Below are 24,719 nucleotides of genomic sequence, written 5' to 3' on the forward strand. Positions count from 1 at the left end.
TAATAATGTTCTACAGAGTGGATTTATCTCTCAGTCTTTTCCTGTACTTAAAGTTTTTTTTAAAGATTGGGAATCTGATGAGAATAACCACACAAAATTGCTGAAAGGGTATGGTGCATTGGATTTTAATTGCATTGAGAAAAAGGTTTTATACCACATGTGTGTGAAAATTTAACAATTGCGTCAGCTGTTGCAAAGACCAGACACTAAATGAAGTCTTGGCTTTCTGTTTCCACTGATATCCATCCATCTTGGAGGTTATTTTATAAGCCTCCTACCTCCCAAAGATGTGGGGACATTCAGTGGAGAATATTACATTGTATTATAGCTTCAAATTCTTTTGTGTCCAAGATTAATGAGACCAGTATGTCCTTTATTTAACACTCTCGACAATGTCTTTCATATGTTCTATGAATGTGTCAGACTTAAACCATTGCTTGAACTATTAGAGAATATGATTGCAAGGCTTTATTTTTTTTATTTTAGGGTTTATTTTTTCTAATTGTCTATTCATTTTTGGTTGCAGATACAAGAAATCTTGTCAGCAAAAATGCACACTTATCAATTTCTTAATTGGACAAGCCAAGCTTGTAATTTTAAAATCTCATTATTGTAAAAATTCTGTTGAAAACTTAAACATAAATACTTTGTATAAATCTTTAGTAGAGTCGCGAGTGGTGATTGAATATACAGATTACAAACATTTCAATAATATTATGTATTTTGAATGGAAATGGAGTATTGGAGGTGTTTTGGTGACTGTGTGTGATTCAAGAAAATTGGTGTTTAATTTGTAAATGTTTGTTATTAAAAAAAAAGTTGTTCATGTAAAAACTATATAATTTTTTACATTTTTTGGATGGTGTATTCAAATAATTTTTATGTTCATTAATGGTGTTGTGAAAAGTCAAAGTCTCTCTTTCTCCTTCTCCCTTTCTCTCTCTTTTTTCACTCTCTCTCTCTCTCTTTCACTCTCTCTTTCAGTATGATTGCTGATAACAGCAAGGCAATTTCTTACAAATGTCATTAGTATTCATGCTACCAGGTAACTGCAGTTCACAACAACACCATATTTACCACAGCACTGATTTTATGCACAGACATAAAACAATACAAGAAAAAGAATCATTTTAGGTAAGGCAGGTCAAAGGTGAAGTGTATATTGTTCCAGTTTTAAAATGCACTTATCCTAGCTAAATTGGGAAAAAAAAAATAAAAAAACAAGATATTCATACTGTATGCTCCTTTTCCCAAAGTGTTAAAATACTTTGGCATTTTCATAAAATGAAGTCTAGTAAATCTAAAGTCATTATTTATTTCAATTATTTACGGTTAAACAGGTGTTTACGATATTACACACTGGAGAACAAACTGGAATGATAGTAATGCATTTTACTCCAATTTATTACACATTCCCCATGTCCAAAATAGTATTTAATATATTATATAAACATAAAACAAGTCATAAAATACATGTACATAGAAGTAACTTCAGCGTTCAACTTAACGATTTTTGATGAATAAAAATAAATAAATAAATAAATAACATAACAATGACATACTGCACATTATTATAAATCTGACATAACAATAAGACCAGAAGGACTTTACTTGAAATGGCACAAGCCAATTAGCATCTACCAATTTTATATTTTAGCTACTTCATTAACCTTTTTGCTTAGCTGTATTCTACAGTAATGTAGTATTAAGTGTATTAAATACAATTAAATAAATTAATGTGTATTAAATACATTTTAACAAAATAATACTTCAAGAAAAAAAAAAAAGGTGAATGACTAGCCTGTCTGTATTCCGTATGCAATGAAATTGATCCAAATAGTTTGCTACATTACCTGAAACAGCATAATGGGGTATATGCACACAAACTTTTAATTTCGGACAGCCAGCACAAAGGCTTCAAAATTAACCATACAACCATACGTCATTCCATACAAGATCCCTGCGTTTAAGTTCTGATTTTTTTAAATCACAGTGATCTCCACTCCCTGGCTAAAATACAATATAAAGTGGGTATCAGACCAAACAAAAAGCACTGTATTAAGTTATATTTTTCGTGCCATGTCTTTAAAATACGGACATTAATTTTACCCAGTATTTTTTTAGGCAATCAAACCCCTGGTTGCCGTGAGCACCATGATGCTATATATCAGCGCACTTAACCACTGGGCTATTGCCACCGACGCCCAGGTATTTTCAATGGAATTTCTGCACCAACCTGCCGCTAATGACAGCACCTGTGTTTAAATGGTCTTTCGTCTCTTTTCATGCTTTAACAACCAAATGGATGCTTAAGTCTATTTAACTGATTATATTTGAATTACATTACAACATCAATGCTGTTAAAGGAACCTTAGGAAATTGAAAACAGTCACATAAATCTTTCACTGGAAGTTTATCATTCGCTGAAAAACACTAGCTACACCTGCAGCAACATAGCTTCCCAACCCTCAACCTCCCCAGCTCCACCTGTCAAGATCTGCAACAAGACTTGTTTCTGCTTCTTTATGCAGGAGCAGCATATATTACATTCTCACATATTTTACATTTTCATGTACTAATGTGTACTGTATCTTGTGGAAAACCGAAGCACATGTTCACTGTGTTTAGTTCACAAATCTCTACCTACCAGAGGGGGCGCTGTCACAGTCATGGACGTTACACTTCTTTGTGTTGTTTGGTCGAGGGTCGTGTTCACAATCCACATGCTCATTCTCATCTTCTAGCTCTGCTTTAGTGTTGACACATTTGACCAGTCTGCGCTGAATGCCTCCTCCACAGGACACAGAGCACTGCCAACACACAACAAATGAGCCTATTGAAACTCCCAGTCCTCTAGGGCAAATGATCTTTAATAATCTTTCATCATATTGATTCACAACCTGAAGCTAAGATTGAAAAGTTATTTACTTTCATTGATTTTATTTTTATTGTGTTTTTTTTTTTGAACTTTCAGTTGAAGTCAAGGATTCTTACACCAGCAAACGTTTAAAGTTACCAGTGTCAACTGTCTCTGACCCTTAAATTTGACCCTTAAAGATCATGCAGAAAAGCTTGAGGACTTTTTTTTACTTCAGCTTAGTCTCTTTATTAACCTGGGGTCGCTACAGTGGAATGAACCACCAACTTATCTATCATATGTTTTCCACAGCGGAAGCCCTTACATTTATATAGCACTTTTCTGGGCACTTAAAGCACATTACACATAGGGGGGAATCTCCTCATCCACCACCAGTGTGCAGCATTCACTTGGATGACGCAACGGCAGCCATATTGCTCAAGACAGCACACTACACATCAGCTGATTAGAAAAGAGGAGACAGGGTGATGAAGCCAATTAAGATTTGGGAAGGGTTAGGATGATGGACAGCGGCCAGTGGGCAAATTTGGCCATGATGCCAGGGTGAAAGCCCTACTCTTTTTTTTTTTGAAGGACATCCTGGGATTTTTAACGACCACAGAGTCAGGATCTTGGTTTAACATCTCATCTAAAAGACGGATATAGACGGGTATAGAGTCCCCGTTACTAAACTGGGGCATTAGGACCCTCACAGACCACAGGTTGTGCGCCCTCACTGAGACCATTAGGTTTCACTGAGAACAACCTAGCTTTCCCATGTGGTCTCTCATCCATGTACTGACCAGGCGCAGCCCTCCTTAGCTTCAGTGGGCGACCATGTGAGAGTTGCATAGAGCTAGCTGCTGGTAGAAGAGGCTCAAATGACTTGATTGTACCCAAGAGAATAGACCAATGTTATCAACTTAATTGAATGATGAAGCATTGTTAGTTCATGCAAGCACATTTGACTTCAATGATTGTCCATTTGTAATACTTTCTACATTTGTGTCTGACTATCATTTGTGTGAGTAAGCCGTTATCTGCCTTAATCATTCAATATCTGGACAGAAAATAATAAATAAGAGATAATTGTAAATTTCTAAATAATCTTAGCAATTTCGTCCTCCATTTGGGTTGCTGCCATTTTTATATATTGGCGCAAAAGAACAGGCACATATTCGAAGCTGGTAAAGTTTTTTGTTTTTTTACTGAAAGATGTTGTGAAGGTGGTTTTATAAGGGAATTTGGGAGATTTCTTATCATATTTAGTTAACTGTAGAATCTTATGCAGTAAAGAAGTGAAGAGATCGAAGCTTTTTCTCTGCTGCACACAAGATTTTTGGTGTAAAGCTCAATCGTCTTATGTAACCAAACAGATGTTCTTGTGTGCAAGCCAGCAAGCGTAAGATTTTAAGTAAAAGTTTATTTATATATATATATATATATATATATATATATATATATATATATATATATATATATATATATATATATATATATATATATATATATATATATATATATATATTGGCACTTGACTAGCACAAAATATACAGGCTGCTTTCATTTGTTTGGGAGTTTGCCAGTCACTATCCAGTCATATCTTTAGACATCCTTACTCTACAAAAGGTAAATTTAGGCTAACCTAATTAATCAGAAGTATTCCTAATTAGAGCAACAGCAGCAAACAATAACAAAGTTCTTTGTTATTAATTAGATAAAACAAAAAAAAAAAAAAAAAAATCTGTGAATTCCCCTAACATTATTATTCCTATTCTAAAAAATGCAAATGATTCTCTAGTTCTGCTACTCTGAGTTTGTATAAACAAATTTATGAAAATTGGAGAGTGGAATCTGTTTACAAAGTCACACCCATACACATGGGTATTTGAGTGACTCGTAGGCACATGCTCATTCAGAATTTTTCTTTGGAGTAAATCAGATCACTACTGTGGTTGTGTGCTGGAAACAGCTCCATTCTGTGCAAGCAATGATGCATTCAGGAGCAATTCCTTGAGTTAATGTGCTGCTCCTGGGCACAGAGTTGAATAGGAGTCTAAAAGAGCAGTTGTAAAGAAGCAAATCATGTTTGGTGCATGTCTTTATCAAGATATTGTTCCATCAGTGCTCTTCTGAATGAGGTAGTTTCCTACCTCCAGACACCTCCAGACCTCCACATGCTGGAACTACATGCATTGTATTTTTCTGTATTTGCTAGTAGTACTGTACATGTCTGTACTGCGAGAGTTGTCTATGGCAGTGCAGAGATTGCAACTCTCACTGTTTCAGATGCGAGTCAATTCTGTTACTAAGAAATATGCTTTCTCAGTGGGATAATCACTGGAGATCTGGTGATTACGATGGGAGTTGTTCAGCCTGGTAATCACTTATTGGATTCTTAGTCATGCGCCTCTCGTTCACCCACAGCAAGCCCTGTCAAAGTTTCAGACTAGATTGCTGGCCAGTCACGTAGTATGGTCACTTTCTTTTGATATGGAGGATTACGTGTCCCCCGCTCCATCAGAGCAAGCTCTCTTTTAGCCAGTCCATTCACAGTGCAGGCTGCCTGCTGAAAGTGCCTCTGCCTCCTTGTGAGCTTGGTCAGCTGAATTTAGTTATTTAAAGTTGGGCACAGTAAACAATGACTCGTTTCCACTGACTGGTACAGTACCGTACAGTTCCGGTCAGTACGGGTCACCTTTATCAGGCTTGTGATTTGATTATAACTGCAGATCAATGACAGTGCAAAATAGCCTACTATAACGTCTGTAATTATATAAAATAAATAAATAAATGAACATACTGTATATGAACACATACAGCACCCTACAGTCTCCGATATGTTACCAACTACAGAATAACTACACACATCATACATTTCGTTCTTATAGCCCACAGTCAGTGCAAACCTCTCATCTGTGTCTGTAATCTTCAGCAGCACATGTAAACTCTGTTAGAGAGTAATTCCATCATTCCCAGTTCATATTAGTCTAAAAGGTGATGATAATAATTAAAACAAGGCAGTTTGTTCACGTTTGCTGAAGAAATACCATGCTCCTTTTTTCCCGGCTTTTTGTCCGCGCTTCACTCTCGTGTTTGTCCTTTTCTTTCGGAATATGTCATTCTCGCGTTTGTCTGCTTCTCACGGGATCGGGTTTCCAAAGCACGTCAATAATCAAGCGCACGTTATTATTATCAGCTCAAGAAGTTTGTTATTTCAGATATAGACATGCGGCGAGCGCAAGGAAGAAAGCGAAACCGCTCGGGTGTCAGACTGGATCGTAAAAAAAACTGCGAACCACAGGGTAGATTCTGCTCTACTCCATGGCTGTGTGGCTGTTCATCAGGACGATGATATATGAATATATAATTCCGCTGTAATCTCTCGCTGTGTATTTCAGACATGGCAGGTCCTTTGTTTACATTCTGGGTTGTTGTAAGTGAGTGACGTATCTCTGTAAACCAACAGCGTTCAGCTGCGCGTCTAGCTCTGCCTTTTGGTATCGAAAAATTGGTACGGTACGGTATGGTTTGGTTCGTTACGCCTTTTGACAGTGGAAACAGCCATAAAAGCATGCCAAACCAAACCGTACCAATCAGTGAAAACAGGCCATAACATCCATTTCCCCATTACACATTTCCCAGAAGGGCACCAGGAACTCACTAAGGCTTGAAGGTATTTTTACTGCCAGACCAGTCAGCTTCGGATTTGTGAATCGGACTCAGGCTGCATTGCCATATCTACTGGATAGAAATGTTGGCAGTATGCCTTACCTTAAATTGGTTTAGAATAATTGTTTTTTTTAAGTGAGACTTCTCGCAAAAACCCTTAATAAGGTTAGGAAGAATTAGAAGCAGGTCTTGCAGATTGCACCACACTGAACTCCCAAGAACTCCTGAAGACAGCCTCTCCTTTTGCTCTTAGGGATGGGAGCTATTCATCCAAACATCCATGTGTGGTTTTTACATGAGACACAGATGGCTCAAGCCCTGTCAACAAGACATGTCAATATCCTGTACTGGAGTCTATTTGTTGAGTGGTGTTCTTTTTACTAAAAAAACCCAGAAAATTGCTGCCATCCTGTCATCCTTCCTTTTAAGAGTTCACACTTAGCTGATGATTGATTATGAAGCGCTGTCCAAGGAGAAAGCACTTAGCTCGTAAGATCCTAGAGCCCAGGGCTTCCTCCTGTTTGCAGAGCGAGAGGGGAGATTGAGCTTAGGTAGATCGCAGAAACTTCCCTGCTGTTTGTAGCTCATGAACAATTAGAGATTGGTATAAAGAGATAACAACTTACAAGAAGCATTTCTATAGAGTTGATTTGGATCAGTCAATTAACTTAAGTTGCATGCTTTTGGACAGAGGGAGGAAACCGGGAAACCCAGGGGAAACCCACAGGAGCACAGGGAGAACATGTAAAATGCACAGAAAAACGTTGACTGGCTTGGTAAGGACTGAAACCAGAGACGTTATTGCTGTGAGGCAACAGTGCAACAGTGTGAGGAATCATCTGATTGGTGAATCATGAATGGGCTAATGCGGGACCAGCCATGATCAGTCACAAGCATTGGATACTCTCAAAATTATAAATAAACTTCACCTAGGAGTGGTGGAGTAGAGACTGTCACTCTAAAGACTAAATGTGTACTCACTAACATCTCTGCACTACATAGAGCATGGAATCACTAACTGAGTATCTGATTTCTGAGGAACTACTGGAGGTTAAAGCCTTCTAGGTTACCTCTCATGCCCTCTTGGGATCTTCCTGTAGTCCTGCATGTCTATCTAAAGATCTCAGTTCAGTTGAGCTGATATTTCTGTCGCTTAAGACAATCATTGCCAACCATGACCTCCGCAAATCATAGCTCACTCTCAGAGGTTTTGTCTGCTTCTTGGCATTAGTGAATGGTGCCTCTTTAAAGATATGTAGAGCTGGAGACTGGTTGACACCAAATACAGTCTAACGATTTCACTATATCCAAGTGGAGCCTGTACTGTCTGTAAAAAGAGTTAAGTTGGTCAGAAACTCATCCCGGGGATTAGTGCCTCATATGAGAGATTCCCTACACATGCACTCCCATATCTGTATTTTTTTTCTATGGAAAACTGTAAACCCATGTCTTACTACATACATACTGATTCCAAGATAAGGTCAGTCTATATGTGTTCTGACACAGTTGACACATACCCCTTGGGTAGTATATAGTATCTAGACTATAGGGCATAGAAATAGAAACTTTCCCTTCGTGAGTAGAACGATTTCTCAACATACTATCTTACTAAACCGAGTGCTTTACCCAAGCTAGGCAAACTCATTGTGACTTCACGCTAACATTTCAAATTTATATAAAAATCTCCTCTGAGGGCATTGGGTGATTATGCCTTTGGTGGGTCCTTTTATGCTCATATTAATTCTTTGCAACATCACCCCCAAACAATGGTTTCAGTGGTAGTTAGGTAATTAGTAAATGAATACTAAATGAATGAATACTGAATAAAAAGGGACATCATGTATGTATATAAATCTCATGCCCTGAAGGAGTGAATAGAGAACACCACAACTCTGAACCACAGCTGAATACGGAGCTCTGGCCTAGATGATCTGCAAAATCTTGAATAAGTGGCAGCCTATGAGCAGCTTAAATAACCATACGTATAGGAATAGCCTTTTATGCAGTTCCCACTAGCAGACAAAATCTCAAAAGTGATGGGTCTCCAACATAACATCTTCTTTTTCTTTCAAAGAACAAGTGTTGCATATGTAACCAAGATGTTTTCACATGATTGCATGGATTTCAGATGAAAATGTTACTTAAAAAACATCTTTTATTTGTGTTCTACATCATTTGCATGTCCTTTGATGTGATTGTCCATGTGGTTTTTCTGGAAGTGTTGTTAACTTGCAACAATTACATCATTCAACCTGTATGCTTCCTCAAGAGTGATATGGCACTCACTTGACCCCAGGATCCAGTTATCCACTGGTTGCATGGATGGACATTGCAAGACTGGATGGAGCTGGGCTGCAGGTCCTCATCACATCTCCCAGTTTCTGGGCAAGTGACCAGTCTCTGCTGTTCCCCCCCTCCACACATCTCTGAACACTGTGGGCATAGATGGTGAAACAATCAAGCTGTTAACACCTGGCAATAAGATGCAGTTTTGGTTGATTGACTGGTTAATGATGTTTAAATCTGCCTCTATTGTCCACTTTCAATCACGTTTCTGATAAGAGAGGGTCTATGGGTAAGAGTATGACTAGATTTTTCTGATCTTTTGTTCTAAGCTTGCACATTTTACATAGGTCTACTGTACACACACACACACACACACACACACACACACACACACACACACACACACAACATTTTATTTAGTTTGTTTAGATTTAATTATGACTTAACAATGAGTTTTGGTAAATATTTTTAGTTTAAAGTAAACATACTTTAATTAACTAATGCAAAATATATGTATTAAAGTTCGTTGTTGTTGATGGAAGAAGAAGACAGGGTCGGCGATTCAGGTAAGCAAACTGTTTATTAATTTTAAATGCCAACACACATGTAGCAGGGTTTGTGTTTGTGTGTGTGCTCTCTCCTCTCCCGACTGCTCCTCCCGTTCTCCTTAAGAAGTGAGTCTCTCCGGCCCAATCACTAGAAAGACAGGTGTTATTTATCATTTCTGATTGACCTGCTGATAAGCCGCCGGGCTCCTAACATGCTCTCCCCCCTTATTGGGTGTTCGATCCCGCTTACCTCTCCACAATATAATTTAGCATTTCTTTTATTCCCAATGAGGTCATAATGCATCATTTATATAGTTGTAATATATGTAATATTAGTTGTACTATATTATTTTTCACAGGTCTGATCATGACTGAAATCACATAACCATATGGTGATTGCATAAAATAGATTAATATAGATTGATAAATAACACATTAATAATTTAATATAGGGCGATGCAGTGGCGCAGTAGATAGTGCTGTCGTCTCACAGCAAGAAGTTCGCTTGGTTGCTGGTTCGAACCTCAGCTCAGTTGGCGTTTCTGTGTGGAGTTTGCATGTTCTCCCTGCCTTCGCCTGGGCTTCCTCCGGGTGCTCCGGTTTCCCCCACAGTCCAAAGACAAGCAGTACAGGTGAATTGGGTAAGCTAAATTGTCCGTAGTGTATGAGTGTGTGTGAATGTGTGTGTGGATGTTTCCCAGAGATGGATTGTGGCTGGAAGGGCATCCGCTGCATAAAAACTTGCTGGATAAGTTGGCGGTTTGTTCCGCTGTGGCGACCCCGGATTAATAAAGGGACTAAGCCGACAAGAAAATGAATGAATGAATGAATTTAATATATTAAATAATACATTAACAAACCTGTACTGTATTAAAGAAATCACTAGTTTATAGACTGCAATAGAGCTGCTGTTTGAATAGAATGTGCAAGGAGACTTTTCATTCATTAATACATTTTCCTTTGGCTTAGTTTATAATTTTTCAGGGGTAGCCACAGCAGAATGAACCGCCAACTTATTCAGCATACGTTTTACACAGCGGATGCACTTCCACCCGCAACCCAATATTGGGAAACACCCATACACTCTCGCATTCACACACATACAATACAGTCAATTTAGTTTATTCAATTCACCTAGTGTATGTCTTTGCACTGTGGGCGAAACCAGAGCACCCAGAGGAAACAAACATGAACATGGGAAGAACATGCAAACTCCACATCGAAATGCCAACTGGCCCACATGGGACAAGAACCAGCAACCTTTTTGCAAGGAGACTATACCTTCAAAAAATAATGCTAGTTTATTTTTGTACAAGAAAAATGTAAATATATAGCTGTAAATTTTACAGAAAACTGTTGGAATTTAAGCCTTTATTAAACGATACCCAAGTGATATTCAGAGACTTTAAGGTAGCATTGTTATTTATTACTCAATTTTTTATAAATCCACTAAACTATTTATTGGATTGTAGTGTGTGAACATGAAACAGACTACAATACAGAAAGCAACAGCATTCATTTCTACATTTCATACATTTTTAAAATTTCAAGCCACTTCTGAATGCTAAACCTCTTTACCTGCCCCCAGGATGAGGTGTACCAGTCCAAACAGCTGTGAATGTTACAGGGGATTCGGACAGGAGGTCTCGGAGAGGTAGCTTGACAATGAAATGGCCTCAGCGACCTCTGATCTCTTGTGTCGTGACACTGAATCTCTCTCACTTTTACTCCTACACCACAATTCTTTGAACACTGCCAAAACAAAACATAACGGGCAGCAACTTTCGTTGTTATATTATTCGTTAAAAATAAGAATTCGTTAAAATATAGAATTCATTTAGTTTGGCTGCATGCATGCAAACTTACTTTACTCCATTCTCCAATATTCCATGCAGAGCAAGGTCGAAGGTAGCAGCGGCGTGCTGGCACTGGCCTTGTAGCTAAATCACAGTCTGATTCATCTCCACTGCTGCAGGACACTGTCCTCCAGATGGCTCCAAGCCCACAACTTGTTGAGCACTACAAATCAAGGTTGTTTTTAAGTATAAAGTACTGTTCCCAATACAAAAGCTGTGCATGAGAATGCTGAACATTCTCACGTATTAGGGCTGATTAAATTAGTACACAATGGTATTGACCATAAAATAGTTCCTTTTTTTTTTTTTTTTTTTGGTGTTGGATAGTCTTTTGATGTCATATGACATATTTTAGAAGCCTGCAAAAACAGTTTAACCAGTGATGTAAGAATGCAAACAGAATGCAATCCAATAGATATAAGAACATTTTGGAGTCGAAAGAAAGGAAAAACAGTAGAATATGTAGTGTTAGCAAACACCCTAATGTCCCCTGCACAGCTAAGACCGGTGTTTAAAAGGATACATAAATATGGGCTGTCTGCTTTTCTCTAATGACAATAAACACAACATAAAAAACTATCTCTCTGGGTCTCCTCATAGACATAATTATATTTATACTGTACAAACTGTATTTTATATCCACCTACCTTAACCTCAACCATTAGAAAATATATATTTAAAAAAAAACTGTATTCAGTGAATGAAGTGATTCTGTGATTTATGAGCTGTTTTTTTTTTTTTTCTCAAGGTGACCAAAATAATGTGTCCACAAAATCAAAAAATAATTGGTATTGCTATACTTGAGAGAACATTTGGTTCTTACAATGTACGGCACATGATGTCAACATTGCACCACACTGACTTGTACCTTAATGTTGTGGGATTTTGCATTTTGCTCGGAAATAAAAATTGGGTTTTCGTCAGAACCCAATGTCAGACCAACGTCAATGCCCAACGTTGGATAGATGTGCATTTGGTTGCATTTTGGATAAAATATCAATCTCTAATGATAATACAGCTTGATGTTGTGTGGACGTTACCAATATGACATCTATCAGACGTTGGATTTTGGATGCCATAACTGGTAAATAATTGTCAATATTTGATGTATGACGTTAGTTTAAGATGTTGACCTAATGTGATTTTGGTCACTTTCCAACACAATCTAAATCAACAAAATATCAACGTAATTTCACGTTGTTACTGGATGCCTAAATAACATTGTCCTTAGACACTGGTGATCTAAATCTAACCTAATATTAATGTCTTACAAAGTTGTAATATGGTAGTATCGTGATACTAAGGCTCCAAATTACTGGTGGTGCCACTGTAGTTTGTAAACCGTAGTATCGTCATTAACGGTCTATCTACGATACATGTTGCATGTGTGCAACACGTTTGTGCAACAATAGATCATTTTATTTGAATAGTCTGTGGAGCCCATTATGGTTGCAAAATTTTTATGGTAGCCTTGTATTGCACGTTTTCTAACATTTTAGTTCGAACGCACATCTGAATCAGCTCATTTCTGTTCCTGTCAATATGATTTAGTATAATAGTACAACAACCGCAACAATCTCTTAAAAAGAAAAGTCAAACTCATAAAAAATACAAAAGAGCAACAACAAACATTGAAACAATTTTTGACCAGTTCATATAGCATATTTTGTTGTAATAATACTCAATTTAAGTAAGCCAATGAGATATAAAGTGTAGTATTTCAGACAGTTTTCCTCATTTCATAGATTTGAGTTATGAATTACAGTAGCGCAATACTACTTGGTATCACGATCAGCTGGTATAGTATCATGATTTGAATTAATGGTATCATATCACACACACACACACACACACACACACACACACACACACACACACACACACACACACACACACACACACACACACACACACACACACACACACACACACACACACACACATAGCAATAGTAGTAAAGAAAGCATTGTGCTCAGTCCTGGTCCTAGAGATGTACCTGGGTACAGAGTTCAACCACAACCTTGATCATCAAACACACCTGTCTTTAATTACCAAGTGCTCCTTTAGATCTTGTTAGCTGGTTTAGTTGTGTTTAATAAGGGCTGGAGCTACACTCTGTAGGAAGGTAGATCTCCAGGAACAGGGTTGAGGAGCCCTGCATTAAACCATAGCAACATTAAAGGGATTGTTTGATTTAAACAGATTTAAGCTTGATTCTGGGGCTGAATGTTGGAAGGGTGTCATGAACGACAGTGAGTGGGGTGGGGGTGTCGCGGATGAAAGTAAAGAGTTCGGGAGTCGTGGAAGAAAGTGAAAGTGCAAAGGAGGAGGAAGGCGGTTGAGGAGGTGATCTGTAAAATTAGGTGCCGGATCAGATTTCAGAGGTGCCAGATCCGTTGTGTTCCGTCACAAATTTAAGCCCTGTCTTCACCTTACTATCTATTAATTAGAATATATATGGATTAGCATAGAAAAAAAGCTCTTTTTGCAATGAAATTTCAGATGGCACTTAGCTCTTGCATTCAAACTTAATATTTGCTTTTGATTTTCAGGTTATGAAACCAGTCTGCACGCACAGAACTTCAACATGATGTCATACTGATGTTGTACCACAACGTACCCTAACATAGTGGAATGAAGTGAAAATAGGGTTGTCAGAACCCAATGACAGGCTGACGTCAATGTACAGCTCCCAACCTAAAATCAATCAAATATCAACGTCAAATCATGTTACACCTTGATATTGTGTGAACTTTACAACTATGACATCTAACAGACGTTGGATTTTGGTCACTTTCCAATGCAACCTAAAATCAACCCAATATCAGTGTTACTTTGTCTAATAACATTGTCCTTAGATACTAGCTAGACATTGGAATTTTGGTCACCTGATGTCATGACCTAAATCTAATTTTATATTAACGTCTTATGATGTTGTGTGCCGGCTTCAGGGTGGCACAGTGGGTAGAATGATTGCCTCACAGCAAGAAGGTTGCTGATTCGAGCATCGGTTGGGTCAGTTGTCATTTCTTTGTTGTAGTTTGCATGTTCTTCTCGTGATCGCCTGGGTTTCCTTCGGGTGAATTGAATAAACTAAAATGTCTGTAGTGTATGAGTCTGTGAATGCAAGTGTGTTTGGATGTTTCCCAGTGATGGGTTGCTGCTGGAAGGGCACTCGCTGTGTAAAACATATGCTGGATAAGTTTCATTCTGCTGTGGTGACCCCAGATTAACAAAGGGACTAAGTCGAAAGGAAAATAAATGAATGAATGATGCTGTGTGCTTGCTGGGCTGGACTATGTGTGCACACCATTTCAACAGCAGCAATAAAATCCCTCATATTCCTATTTGTTGCTATAATAAAAAAACAAATCTCATTACATAAAAGTTGTGTAGTCACCATAATTTGCCGAGTTTCATGATAGTGGCCCACTGAAATTTCTCAGCCCATGCGGGTTTTATATCTACAGAATGTGAGGAATGCATAATTATCTACTCACAGCACTCCAGTTGCCTTTATTCCAGTGTGCAGGGGAGGCTGATGGGGAAAGGGAGGCCATGACCAGCCCAGTGGGCATCAGAGGGCTTGAGGAATGCACTGAATGCTCACTGCTAGTGCCCTGAGATGGCTGCTCAGTAGGAGTAAAGAGAGTAGGATTCAGCCCAGAAGGTCTCGGTATTCGGCCAATAATAACCTCATTGTTATCAATCTCTGTCCAGCGAGGTAAGGGGACTGTAGTCCCCCAAGGCTCTGTTCTAGGCCCATTGTTCTTAGTTAGTGCAATGGCTGTTGAATACCAATCGTAAGTCTCCGCTGAAATGATTGTGTCCGGAATCTCAACTGGAGTAAAGATCGGGGGCTCAAAATCACTTTCCATTTCTGTAGGAGGTAGCGCTGTTGTTCCAGCTTCTGAGGTCATGCTACTGTAATGTTTGGCTGGGATAGAGGAAGTCGGAGAAAACTCTTGAGAAAGGCTGTTTGAGGTCACAGTGAACTCTCTTACAGCAGGCCAGGGTTCACTTGTCTCAGAGTTAGTTGTTGGTTCATGCTTTGTAAAGTCATTGCTGGAAACACTGCTGAGAAGATTTGATTGTCGAGTAGTTGAAACTGTTGGTGAGGCCATATTCCAATGTAATGGAGTAGTTGGATTTTGAACAGCACTGTTTTCATAGGTTTCAAACTGAAATATATAATCTAAAGGAGGTTCATAAGGTTGAGTAAAGGATGGTGGTTGAAAGCTTTCCCACTCACTTTCACCTCCAGGAACATCTTCGCCAAACTCTTCATTCTCATCTTCAGGTATGGGAATTTTGGTTGTATCTTTTAGTTCGTCATCGTAATCATCTTCATTATTTAAATTCCCCTTTGAATCTAAATCTGGTTCAGGAGTTAAAAAGGTGTCCGACACAAATTCATTTTCGTTCTGAAGGGAGACATCTGCTGTTGATAGAGGGTTCCTTGTAACACTGATGTCCTGCATTAGGTCAGAATCAGTGCCTGATGCCTTCAATTTATTAAATAACCTGGTAACTGAAGAGGTTGGTTCAGTTGTTGTAATGACAGGAAGTAAATAGTCTTCAGCAAATAGCGCATCATTATTGTCATCTGCAATGCCTTTATTGGGGGGCTTGTGACCTTCAGTACCTTTAGTAATGCTATCAGAGTACATAGTGGCCGTACTGTGTTGGTCTGCAGTGGTGCTTGGTGATGAGGTAGTAGTATTGGATACATATGTCCCTGTCAGATCTTTATGTTTTATTCCTGAGTTATCAAACGCATCATCTTCATCGAGGTCATATGACAGATCCTCATGGAATTTGATGAAGTTATAGTCGTAATAGAAATCATCGACATGAAGATTTTTCACAATGGAATTTTCAGGGGACTTTTCAATGTGATTGTAATGTGAGAAATCATTCTCTACAATGTCATTGAGGTCAGCATTTTGCCTGGGCTGGTTTTTGGTCTGACTGAAGTGACCATCATGTGGTATAACATCTATCTCATTGAAAACTTCTTTGCTGGAAGCGCCACTTCCTGACCAGTCGCTAATGTCTGTGTTTATGGGGCAGTCCTGAGCATAGCATGGCATGGTTGAGTTGGGCTTGGCTTTCGGATCACAGTCTGATCCAGTATTCCATCTGCAGGTCACATCACGTATCCGCAAACCAGTGGCGCAGCTCACTGAGCACTGTGAAAAAAAAAAAAACGAGACAGCTATTGAAAATGTTTTTTATCACACAGTTTTGTGCACATTTCTCCCAAAATCTAAAGCAAGGAGCAAGCAAAAAGTATATAGTATTTGCAACACTGAAAATACTGTTCCCAAAGTGGTCCCGACACCCTGGGGGCTCGCAGGACAATGACAGGGGTCGCTTGGTGATTTCCAAAAGTCAAATAAGTTTTATTAAGCTATTAGCATTACCATATTTTAACTGTAACCCACATCTGATAAGAAATTGTAGCTTTTAATAGTACAAAACAACAACATGCAAATAAAAAGCCATCAGGCTTACAATTATTTTTTTCATAGGACTGTGTTATCGTTAGATTAACAACACAGCGATAGCATCAACTGCAGCAGATTGATTTTATAGCAGCTGGTTAAACTTTATGGCAATCAAATACACTAAAAATCAACACAGGCCAGATTGTGTCCGCCAGTCTCTTTAGCTTAGGTTAATATTAAATTAATCAAATTAATAAATGACTATTTAAATTATAGTCTATGGTTGTTAGACTGTTGCACTTTTTGTGTTGTCAATTTGCTTGTTTTTATATAGGCCTATTGTTATATTTATAACCACCTCCAAGGAATTTTGTGGTGGCGAGTCACTGGCATTGTTATTTTAAGGGTCACAGGTGAAAAAATTTGGGAACCCCTGATATAACTGAAAAAAAAGTGATAGCAAAGTAATTACATTTAGACGTTATTTACACCAATTTAAATAAAATGACTGAGAGATAATGAGAATAGGATTCTATCCAATAGTGGAAGATATATAAAATAAGCAAGAGGTAAATGTTTTACAGTATAAAACACTTTGTAGGTTTTACTCTACTCCAGTTCGACTTTTTAGAATGTTTGGACGATGATAAATGCTGCAAACGTGAAGAGATTGGCACATACTTTCATGCATTATGACAGTGCATAAAGATTCACCCTTGTTGCGGATCTGTGTTAAGACATTTAGACGGATACCTTGGATTTAATATTCCTCTCTCACCAGGGATATGTCTTCTAGGAGATAAAACTGAGGTTCCACATTTTAAGAATGATGAGTTCTCCCTGGGTATAACTACAGCAGAATGTATAATACTGAGATTTTGGAAAGGCACTCAATGCCCTTCACTTGGATGTAATTAATGATTGAGAATGTGTCACATAAAAACATGTTAGCCATAATTAATCACAATCATAAGGAAGGTGATAGATGGCTAAATTGAATTTCTTCACTTAAACTATGAAGGTGTTCACCTTTTTGTGCCCTTTAGTGTTATCTTTATGCATTTGTTAAGGTTTTCCTAATTATAGGGTCTATTTTAATGATCTAGGCCAGTGGTCACCAAATTTGTTCCTGGAGGGCCGGTGTCCTGCAGATTTTAGCGCAAACCCTAATCAAACACACCTGAACAAGCTAATCAAGGTCTTACTATGTGTACTTGAAACATCCAGGCAGGTGTGTTGAGGCAAGTTGGAGCTAAACCCTCCCAGGGACACTGGCCCTCCAGTACCGAGATTGGTGACCCCTGATCTAGGCGCAAAGTCTAAACTGCATGGCGCAAAGCATTATGGTCAATTCCAAATCCACTTTTGCAATTTTAAGAACGGAATAATCTCTCTGTACCCCGGTGCATAGTCTAACAGGGTTGTGCTTATTCTTTTAATGAGTTATGAGTTTGTTTTAAGCATAAAGTGCATTAAACCAATCAGAGTGTCATCTCCCATTCCCTTTAAGAGTCAGTTGCGTCACGCCATGGAGCATTTGCTATTTACATGACTGACTTTGTAAGTGGAAAAACTAAATGCTTTACTAGTGATGCAGCATTAGGACAAAGAATGAGCCTCCACTATTTGGCTTCTTTACTTTACTTTTACTCTTTACTATTGTGGATAAGGAAACATATCGAAGACATCCATTAGTTTACATATTTAATTTAGTTTTTTTTAGCACAAAGATTGGTTTCAAAACTAATTCTAAATTTAGATCTAATTTCCAACAAACAAATAAATTAACAACAATAATGAAGTGTGGTCAAACAACTGAGTTATATCCAAACATGCATCCTTTTTTTATTCCCATATGGTGACGCATACAACTCCAAATCCTCACAGGTGGACAAATCTAAACTTGTTTTTATAAAACAAATATAAATATGCATATAATAAATACTGCTTTTAATAATAGCATTAAACATGCAAATTGTCATGAATAAACTAAAAAAAGGCAAGGAGGCATGAAGAAAGCATGGAGGCAGTGGTTTTTATATTTATGTAGAAAATGGTAAGTTTTGAAACGTTTTAAATCATTTGATTGTTTTCATATGTAAAGACGTTTGTGTATTGCTGTACATTCTGGGCGTATTAAGCAATGTGTAAGTGTTTTAGACCTGCATAGACATAACTAACACGCTCTGCATTGGACTTTAGACTTGTTTTTGGATAGTCAATTCTTCAAAATAGTAATTTGCCAACAATGCGCCTTAACACACCTCCTTTATAGACCAGAACACCCATGACTCCACAAAGTGGCGCAAATGAAATTGCTATTTCAAAAACGTGGCGCAAAATGTGACAATTAAGGTTGCGCTAGTCTGAAAATAGTAACAAATTGCTCAAAACACGTCTAGCGCCTCAATGTGCCAGGTGTATGATTGGGCCCATAATTTCATAACTTTCTAAACTGTGAAGAATCTGTATGTAGTATTATTGCATGGTACTTCATGTTATATTAAGAGGAAACCAATTAAAACCTAATTTTCAAATAATATGATTGAGAAAAAACAAAACTACTCAGTTTAGGTTAATAATACTCCTTTTTTACAGAACAGACTACTTATTTTTAGCATAAACAAATGCTAAATGCTATTTTTTTTTTCATTTAAAGACTATTTAAAGTGGACGTGCTTTATAGTGAAAAAATCTTAACTTCCATTTCATGATGACTTTAAACAGTGAGCAGAATTATTAATGATAACCCATTCATCAACTTTTTTGTTTAGTCTAGTTTAAGTGCAAAATGTAAAGTTTTATATCAAAAATATCTTGTTTTGTAAGAATTACATGTCTTTTAAAACAGCACATCAGTAGTTATTGTGCTAAGTTGGAATGTAATAATTAACTTATAACAACAAAAACGTAAAAAAAAACTTTTAACTAATGTTGTATAACTGAATTAAACTTAAGAATATGTCTCAATGAGGCAATGCACACAACACTGAACAAGTATGTTTTAAATATTTAATAAAATACAATATATAGTTTGATGAAGTTTAACAGAGCAATAATTGTTTCACAGTATTTACAAAAATTAGATTTTTCTTCTGAAGAAAGTCTTTTCTGTTTTATTAATTATTAATTTGTTACTTAACGTAGTTAAGCTTTTAAATTGTACTTTGAGTTGGATACTAGTATCTTGATTTGTTTTGGTAAAATATCATGTTAATAGATAAAACAAATACTTTATTAGAAATTAATTATTAAGACTATAATGTTTAGAAATGTGTTGAAAAAATATATACTTTTATTAAACAGAAATGAAATTCTATTAAATATATACAGGGGGCTAGTAATTCAGCAGGGCTAATAATTCTGCCTTCAACTGTAAGTCAATATAATTGGCACACTTATATTCACTCACCTCTGACCAGCTTCCAGTGGTCCAGTCTGCAGGACAGGACACTTGCGTGTTACACGGAATAATGGACTCAGGCTTAGGTAAGTGCTGACATTCAGCAGGCTGAAGCGCTCGTTGCTCATCAAGCCCAAGGCTCCGAATACACAGCACAGTTCTCTTCCTGAGCCCCATTTCCCCACAGCTAGATGAGCACTTCTGCCAGTCTCCAGCCCACCATCTGACAACATACACACACACACACACACACACACACACACACACACACACACACACACACACACACGCACACACAAACACAGCACAGGAATCAACTCTGCTCTCCCTGCCCTCATGATTGCCTTTAAAAGCCATGTTGTGAGCTGCTGCCGATGGGTGTGCAAAGTCAAATAAAACTCACATGGCAGGACACAAGCCCTTATTGCAGCTAGTTTGCTTGTCATCTGGTCTCATGGATGCATCACAGTAATGCTCCTCAACAATTCCAGACGTTTTCTCCACACAATGCACAATTTGCCTTTGCATACCTGAGAGAAATACAAATTGAAGAGCAGCTGTTTAGAAAAAAAGCCCATTTGCAAGTGCACACAAGTGTAGACTTGACATCTGGTGATAGCACAGAGTTCAATAACTCGATTTCCTGGCTTTAAAACTGAGCCAGCTGACAACTGTACCACAGCTTGCCTTCTTATGCAAAATTAATAAATGAATATGGATACAGCACAAAGTACATGGCAAATAAACTAATCATCTGTGGAAGACATTATCCTTAAATTTCCATTTAGTTAATAGGCTTAAAGTATTGTGAATGGGACACTGACAAAGGATCCAAATGGGTTTATTGAAAAGAGAATGACTAACTGTCAGACAAGCAACGGTCAACACAGGGGCAAACAGATGTATAAGTGCAATCCAGAGTCGTGGTCAAGGCAGATGATCAAAAGGCAGGCATCAAACAACATAAACAAACAAACAAACAAACTGGGCAAGGTTCAAACACGAAATGCAAGACAAGGAAAATGCATTGTAATGTTCACAAACAGTATAACAAGAGCCTGGATGTGTGTGTGTGTGTGTGTATGTGCTGTGTTTAAAGTCCTACTAATGAGTCTGACAATCCTCTGGCTGTGTGTTTGCAATCAGTCAGGATCAGGAACCTTTATATTTCTGTTTTTCCCCAACCCCCCACGAACTAAATCATATATATTTTTTATGTTTCTGTTGTCTTTGGATTTGTGGGAAACCGGAGCACACGGACGAAACCCACACGAACACGGGGAGAAGACACTAATATAAAGAAGACTACATTTCCTAAACTTGATGGGCTTACATTTAGAACATTTTGTATGTTACAGTGAGCCTGCAATGCATTAAAACTTCTCCTTGCGAGCAACAATTGGCAGTAAGCACATATTCTCTCTTTCTCACACATGCGCGCGGTCAAGCACAATTTCAATGTATAAGACAAATATTTAATTTCATGTTAATAGGCCTAAATAATTGCCTATATTTTAAAATATATTGCTACACATGTAGCCTACTGAACAATCAGCAGTTTTCGGTCAGCCTTCTCTCTTGCTTTCTTGCAAGCCATTTTATTTGATTAGTATGTTTAAATTATTATATGTTTGAACTCTAAAAACAAATGCAACTCACTCGCTGAGAAACGCTGTGTCTCATTTCAGAGCTCTTTCAGTTCTCGAAGTTGACATAGTAGCACACAACACAATCGATGAATCTACGCTCGACTTTTACCGTTTCACAACAGAAGCGTGCACGAGCAGTTATCTAGAATATTTAGACTGAACTCAGATTAGTTAGATCAAATGATCTTCAACTTGTTGTCATGGAACCAATTTAAGCGTGGACGTTTAGTTCTGCTCACTGAAGTCAGGCTTTTGACTTTAATCACCAAACGACTTTTATGAAATAGCTCCCAGGTCTGGTGGAAGCATTTTTAGCTTAGCTTAGCTTAGCATAGATCATTGAATCGGATTAGACCATTAGCATTGGAATTTAAATGAAGAGGCAACATATTTAAATAATATTAACTAATATCTCAAACTCAGCTGTCCTGTAATTGAAACACTGTGATTGCAGTAAATCTGATTTCAGAGTATACCTTATTCTTCTGTGTGTACCCTTAGGAGCTAAATTGACAGAAGAAAGTGGACGAATAGCTCATCACGTGTGCTCTCCTCAGTTCCACTCACAACCTCAGGCTGATGCAGACCTTTTTTATTTGTCAGCTTTGAGAATCAGAGACTTCAACATAGAGATGAAGGGACCCACAGACCAGAGGCTTTACAGGTTTCTGAGAAATCTTATTAGATAAATCCTTGAACAGATGGGCCTCAGAGTGAAGGTGTCAGACTGCACTGATAGCTGTGACCATTTCAACATACACACACAGATAGTATGTGCACAGAATTTGCAGCATTCCATTATTGGAATAAAAAATGGATAGATGTATTACTTTGTCCCATATGGAAAGGTTTATAAGGGTAATAAAATAGAAAAAAAAATATAGAAATTACTAATATTGCAATTAGGAAACTTTGCAATTGATAGACGAACAATTCAACAAGTCTCAATCAAGAAAAACATTTGGAGTGCATATTTGATGCATAAGAAATTAAAATGCACAGCTATATATCATTACTTCTTTACTAGAAGGAAGTAGGTCTATAAATTATAAATAAATCAGAAAATATTTTACCTGCTGTGTTCTCCCAGTGATTGCTCATGTATCTGTTTACCTCCTCACATGTTTTAGTGCTACTGATTCATGTATAATATACAGGTGAGCTCGTGTGTCTTCCTTTGCTTATAAACTTGTAACGTAACACTTGTGATCGGTTCATATGATTGGCCAGATTACCGATCAAGTCATAAAATGTGATTGTTGCAGGCTGATACTGATCTTTTATCTCGTAACATCCCTATATGAGGTGCCGTGTAGGATTTAAATCAAACTTTGATTATCAACACATGCATAAAACACATGCATATACACCTATAAATTACTCGCATATACACCTATACTACTGGATGTTCAAAACAACATAGATGAAACTTGTGTATATACATATAAACTTGATGCATGAATACACCCACGTACACACGCACATACATATAAACTCGATCCTCACATAAAAACCCACATTAATACACGCACATACATACAAACTTGCTGCATGCAAACAGTCATACACACTCGCATATACATATAAACTTGCTGCATGCAAACACACCTATTCACACTCGCACATATAAACTTGATATATGCATATGCACCCATAAACTCTCACATAAGAATGTACACTTGATGTGTGCATAAACACCCAAATGACACTTGTGCAAACATACAAAATAAAATTCACTAACATATATACCGTTAGTTGTGTATATACATATACGCAGGTGATTTCATATGTATGCATGAATTTTCACTGTAAAAGGAAGTTATTTCACTTTAAAAGGAAGTAGTTTATTTTCAACATAAAAGTCCTTTGAGCATAATGAACAAGATTATTATTTTTCATGAATCAGGGTATTGCAAAGCTTAAGAAACAGAAATAATGCGATTAATAGAGGAATTACATCTGTTGAATTATGAAAATAGATTATGCTAATTCTAAAAAAAATAAATAAAAAGATAATGCCAAGGAATGCTCCTGCAAAATTAAAGGTTTATTATGCAATTAAATTATTGGAAATGTTATTATGGTTTAATAAATATAAGGTTGCTTTAGTAATCATTTTGAATTAAATATGTTTGTTTAAAATTATTTTTTTATATTTGTTTTATTATTGATGTCACTATTTGTCAAGGGTTATGATACACACGTATGTCCAGTAGGGGGTAGGAATGCACTTAAGTGGGTTTTCCTGTCACCAATGAACAGGCTAATGCACCAAAATGCTGGATGCCAGCTGCTGTAAAAATATAAGTAGTAGTTATTAAACACAAAGAGATTGTGCAGAGGATATATAAAGCTTTTCCATGGAGGTTAACTTGACAAACATGATGAACACTTTTAATCAGTTTTTTTTTTTGTATATGCTGAATAATTAACAATCAAAATGATACCAAAATCTTGCCATTTCGACACCCACATTGTAAAAACATATAAAAAGCATAATAATTATAAAAATTTAAAAAACAAAACAAGAAGACTATAGGCTACATTAACATTTGCAACAGAAAAGAGGAGTTTAGTTTGAGAATACATTTATATTTATAGTTCTGGTTGCTTTTTAAACTTCCTTTAAGGGTTCTATCTCTCCATTTATATTTGTGTATGTAATTATATAATTAAATTAAAAAGTTTAAAATAAAAATATTTCTTATTTTGAAGTCTATTTATATAGACTAATATTTTATATAACATATGTTCATAATTTAACATATTTAATCCCTCTATTAATCACATTCTTTTTTTATTTAATAAGCTTAGCAATAACCAGATTCCTGATAAACATGTTTGTGAATTTTATTTATTTATTTATTTTTTTATTTTTTGTATGTTTGCGCGAGTGTTATTTTCGGTGTTCATACACGCATTGAGTTTAGGCATTGGGGCTATATGCCAGTATAGGTGTGTTTGCATGCAGTGAGTTTGTGTATGTGCGTGTGTTGTT

At 37.1% G+C, this 24,719-nt stretch overlaps 1 protein-coding gene across 3 annotated transcripts in view; it reads right to left on the minus strand.

The window, feature by feature from the left end:
• The window catches only part of adamts7 (a disintegrin-like and metallopeptidase (reprolysin type) with thrombospondin type 1 motif, 7), a 610,954-nt gene that overhangs the window by 462,619 nt on the left and 123,616 nt on the right, over positions 1–24,719 (minus strand). For 2 of the 3 annotated variants that reach the window (XM_073907369.1, XM_021478001.3), the window contains 7 exons: positions 20,476–20,602; positions 20,082–20,295; positions 14,720–16,411; positions 11,230–11,382; positions 10,942–11,115; positions 8,816–8,962; positions 2,648–2,810 (listed from right to left, as the gene is read on the minus strand). In XM_073907369.1, coding sequence (XP_073763470.1) covers positions 2,648–2,810; positions 8,816–8,962; positions 10,942–11,115; positions 11,230–11,382; positions 14,720–16,411; positions 20,082–20,295; positions 20,476–20,602 — 2,670 coding nt within the window. Of the gene's footprint in view, positions 1–88; positions 2,811–8,815; positions 8,963–10,941; positions 11,116–11,229; positions 11,383–14,719; positions 16,412–20,081; positions 20,296–20,475; positions 20,603–24,719 lie in introns of all 3 variants that reach the window. The other variant, XR_012382728.1, reaches the window with a different exon arrangement.

The sequence above is a fragment of the Danio rerio genome, chromosome 7 (genome assembly GCF_049306965.1).
Source record: "Danio rerio strain Tuebingen ecotype United States chromosome 7, GRCz12tu, whole genome shotgun sequence".
Lineage (NCBI taxonomy): Eukaryota > Metazoa > Chordata > Actinopteri > Cypriniformes > Danionidae > Danio > Danio rerio.